The sequence below is a fragment of the Oncorhynchus clarkii genome, unplaced genomic scaffold, assembly GCF_045791955.1.
Source record: "Oncorhynchus clarkii lewisi isolate Uvic-CL-2024 unplaced genomic scaffold, UVic_Ocla_1.0 unplaced_contig_3513_pilon_pilon, whole genome shotgun sequence".
NCBI classification, from domain to species: Eukaryota; Metazoa; Chordata; class Actinopteri; order Salmoniformes; family Salmonidae; genus Oncorhynchus; species Oncorhynchus clarkii.
In genome coordinates, this window is record NW_027258886.1 from 14,146 (window position 1) to 18,388 (window position 4,243).

The 4,243-nt window shown below is 47.9% G+C and overlaps 1 protein-coding gene across 1 annotated transcript; it reads left to right on the forward strand.

The window, feature by feature from the left end:
• Positions 1–2,712: 2,712 nt before the first annotated feature.
• LOC139399018 (keratin-associated protein 16-1-like) lies at positions 2,713–3,471 on the forward strand. Its single transcript, XM_071144653.1, has one exon. It carries the CDS (start codon positions 2,713–2,715, stop codon positions 3,469–3,471), a length of 759 nt encoding a protein of 252 aa, XP_071000754.1.
• The last annotated feature ends 772 nt before the right edge of the window (positions 3,472–4,243 follow it).

Genomic DNA, 4,243 nt, shown 5'->3' on the forward strand with positions numbered 1-4,243 from the left:
AGACATTAGATCAACAGACAGACATTAGATCAACAGAGAACAGACATTAGATCAACAGACAGACATTAGATCAACAGATTACAGACATTAGATCAACAGACAGACATTCGATCAACAGACAAGACATTAGATCAACAGAGAACAGACATTAGATCAACAGACAGACATTCGATCAACAGACAAGACATTAGATCAACAGAGAACAGACATTAGTTAGATTGATGAACACACCCAGTGAAACTCTGTCATCTCCAGAAGGGGTTATTACATGGTGGACAACTGATGCATTGAAACACTGGCATAGCACACTGGCCCCTGACCAACCACACTGCTGCAGCCCCCCCCCCCCCCCCCCCCCCCCCCCCTGTAATCTGAAAAGGGCAGTCTGTCTGTATAGCGGTTGTCCTGACAATCATAGCGTTGTTCCCTGTCGGGACACAGCTGGACATAGAGGGGAGCCATGGATATGCATCTCACAGCCCTATCTAGTAACCCTACTGTTTCAACATGTCCTAGTGATTTACTGCCCCTATACTGTAAGTTACATTATCACACTATTTAGCGCGCACCACCGCTAACTAGCTAGCCGTTTCACATCCGTTACCTCAGCACCACCGCTAACTAAGCTAGCCGTTTCACATCCGTTACACAGACACCACTCTAGTATCCACACTTTCAAACGCTGATAATAACTAGTGATTTACTGCTAATTCGGACACAATATCAACCCAAGAGTAGCGTCTGGATTTATGTAGTGCTCTCTTTGGATTCGGTTCTCTTCTTTTAATCCCCTGTGTTCACATCTCTCATTTTATCTATCATCTGCAATGTACAGTTACTCATTTTAGTTTCAAAGCTTTTTTTTGTTTATCACTTCCTTTCCCAATGGCTCCCATTCCTACATCTCTCTCTCTCTATATATATATATATATATATAAATTCAGACTGGCAGGACTGATAACGAAGAGGTAGTGGGGTGGTTGGAGACAGACAGGGGATACAGAAGGATATATGAGAGAGAGTGTCACGTTCTGACCTCTATTTCTGTTGTTTTGTATTTATTTAGTATGGTCAGGGCGTGAGTTGGGTGGGCAGTCTATGTTTATTTTTCTATGTTTTGGGGCATTTCTATGTTGTCGGCCTAGTATGGTTCTCAATCAGAGGCAGGTGTCATTAGTTGTCTCTGATTGAGAATCATACTTAGGTAGCCTGGGTTTCACTGTGTGTTTGTGGGTGATTGTTCCTGTTTTTGTGTTTTGCACCAGACAGGGCTGTTTTGAGTTCTCACGTTTCTTGTTTTGTTTTCGTTAGTTTGTTCATGTATAGTTTCGTCAATAAATACAATGAACAACCACCACGCTGCGCTTTGGTCCGCCCTTACTTCACAAGAGGAGAACCGTTACAGAGAGAGAGAGAGAGACCTGTATATATATATTTATATAGAGAGAGTATATATATATACTCTCTCTCTCTCTCTCTCTCTCTCTCTCTCTCATATATCCTTCTGTATCCCCTGTCTGTCTCCAACCACCCCACTCCCTCTTCGTTATCAGTACTGCCAGTCTGAATTTACTGCCAGTTTGGGCAGGATGCACATCTGGTCTTTATTTAAGTGAAAACGATCCTCTTCCTCCTTTCCTCTTCCTCTCCCCCTCTTCTCCTGCTCCTCCTCCTCTCATTCGGTTCTTCTCATCCTCCCCCCCTTGGCTCTGGCATGTATTCATGAACCTTGTCCTACCAAGGATTGCCAAAGATCTTTTCATCTGAAGATACTCCATCTATAATCTCTAATTGTTTTTACACTCCCATCTTGCTGTCATCAAACACATGCTGATGTGATCCAGCTGTATGAGAGAGTAACAACAGCACTCTGTACATTTCTATGAAACTATACCACCACGCACAGAGGACGATACGGACGAGACATGGCTGCTTCTAAAGATGGGGGAAAGACCACTGAATGAGCGGCAGAGAGCGACGAGAGGAATTCAGAGGTGGCTGAGTGCTGATCAAGTGAGATGTTAAAATAGCAAGGGGTTTGAAGACAGAGGGCGAAGAGAGCGAGAAAGCGACACTAACACAGACATTTTTGACATTCCGAACTGAGTAGCAGCTTCATCTTCCGAGAGAGAGAGAGAGAGAGAGAAGTTGTCTAACCATGGCCCACCCACTGTATACCTCTTTCTGACCCCTCTCTACCTAACCTCATTCACCCATTCTTCACCTTTGTCACACTCACTCGCTTTGTTGTTGAACTTCCCTGTGGAAATAGTTTAAGTAAAATAGTGTCTGTGTACTCTACATGCTGGTGTTTCTGAGGAGTGTGGGGTAGAGTCACGTGGATTCGGGGAGCTTTGCCTGAGATGGGGTGAGTACGGTCCCACGTCCCTGGATGGAGTGAGGTTGAGCAGGGTGAGAGAATAGAGGGATGAATTATTTCACACGCCAACACTTAAACCAAGCTAAAAACCATTGCTGGTGCACCCAATAGACTAGCACAATGTATAGGCTACTGACTGGTTGTTGATGAGGAGGAGGAATCTTCGTAGTATACTTACTATTGGTTGAAATGGACATGTCAGAATTAGTACTTTAGATGTATTTATCATTAGAGAAAGCAGTTGTTGTTTTTTTGCAGAAAAGAAAGGGGAACATGAAGAACAATGTAGTGAGGTTAACTAAAGAACTGACTCATCTGAACCCAGCTGTCAGATGACCTGTCAACACCAGCCCACCCTGTCTGAACCCAGCTGTCAGATGACCTGTCAACACCAGCCCACCCTGTCTGAACCCAGCTGTCAGATGACCTGTCAACACCAGCCCACCCTGTCTGGACCCAGCTGTCAGATGACCTGTCAAAACCAGCCCACCCTGTCTGAACCCAGCTGTCAGATGACCTGTCAACACCAGCCCACCCTGTCTGAACCCAGCTGTCAGATGATCTGTCAACACCAGCCCACCCTGTCTGAACCCAGCTGTCAGATGACCTGTCAACACCAGCCCACCCTGTCTGAACCCAGCTGTCAGATGATCTGTCAACACCAGCCCACCCTGTCTGAACCCAGCTGTCAGATGACCTGTCAACACCAGCCCACCCTGTCTGAACCCAGCTGTCAGATGACCTGTCAACACCAGCCCACCCTGTCTGGACCCAGCTGTCAGATGACCTGTCAAAACCAGCCCACCCTGTCTGAACCCAGCTGTCAGATGACCTGTCAACACCAGCCCACCCTGTCTGAACCCAGCTGTCAGATGATCTGTCAACACCAGCCCACCCTGTCTGAACCCAGCTGTCAGATGACCTGTCAACACCAGCCCACCCTGTCTGAACCCAGCTGTCAGATGATCTGTCAACACCAGCCCACCCTGTCTGAACCCAGCTGTCAGATGATCTGTCAACACCAGCCCACCCTGTCTGGACTCAACACCAACCCATCCTGTCTGAACCCAACACCAGCCCACCCTGTCTGAACCCAACACCAGCCCACCCTGTCTGAACCCAGCTGTCAGATGACCTGTCAACACCAGCCCACCCTGTCTGGACTCAACACCAACCCATCCTGTCTGAACCCAACACCAACCCACCCTGTCTGAACCCAACATCAACCCATCCTGTCTGAACCCAACACCAGCCCATCCTGTCTGAACCAAACACCAGCCCACCCTGTCTGAACCCAGCTGTCAGATGACCTGTCAACACCAGCCCACCCTGTCTGAACCCAACACCAGCCCACCCTGTCTGAACCCAACACCAGCCCATCCTGTCTGAACCCAACACTAACCCATCCTGTCTGAACCCAACACCAACCCATCCTGTCTGAACCCAACACCAACCCATCCTGTCTGAACCCATCCTGCCTGAACCCAACACCAACCCATCCTGTCTGGACCCAACACCAGCCCAACCTGTCTGTACCTAACACCAACCCATCCTGTCTGAACCCACCCTGTCTGAACCCAACACCAACCCATCCTGTCTGGACCCAACACCAACCCATCCTGTCTGTTCCCATCCTGTCTGAACCCATCCTGTCTGAACCCAACACCAACCCATCCTGTCTGGACTCAGACATAAGATCCAGATTAGTCTTGGTCTTAGCATTCCCAAACAGTGAAACAGAACCCAACACCAACCCATCCTGTCTGAACCCAACACCAACTCATCCTGTCTGGACTCAGACATAAGATCCAGATTAGTCTTGGTCTTAGCATTCCCAAACAGTGAAACAGAACCCAACACCAA

What these genes read in the sequence shown, in the direction of transcription:
- LOC139399018 (XM_071144653.1), top strand. Translation starts at nt 2,713, where the DNA reads ATGACCTGTCAACACCAGCCCACCCTGTCTGAACCCAGCTGTCAGATG.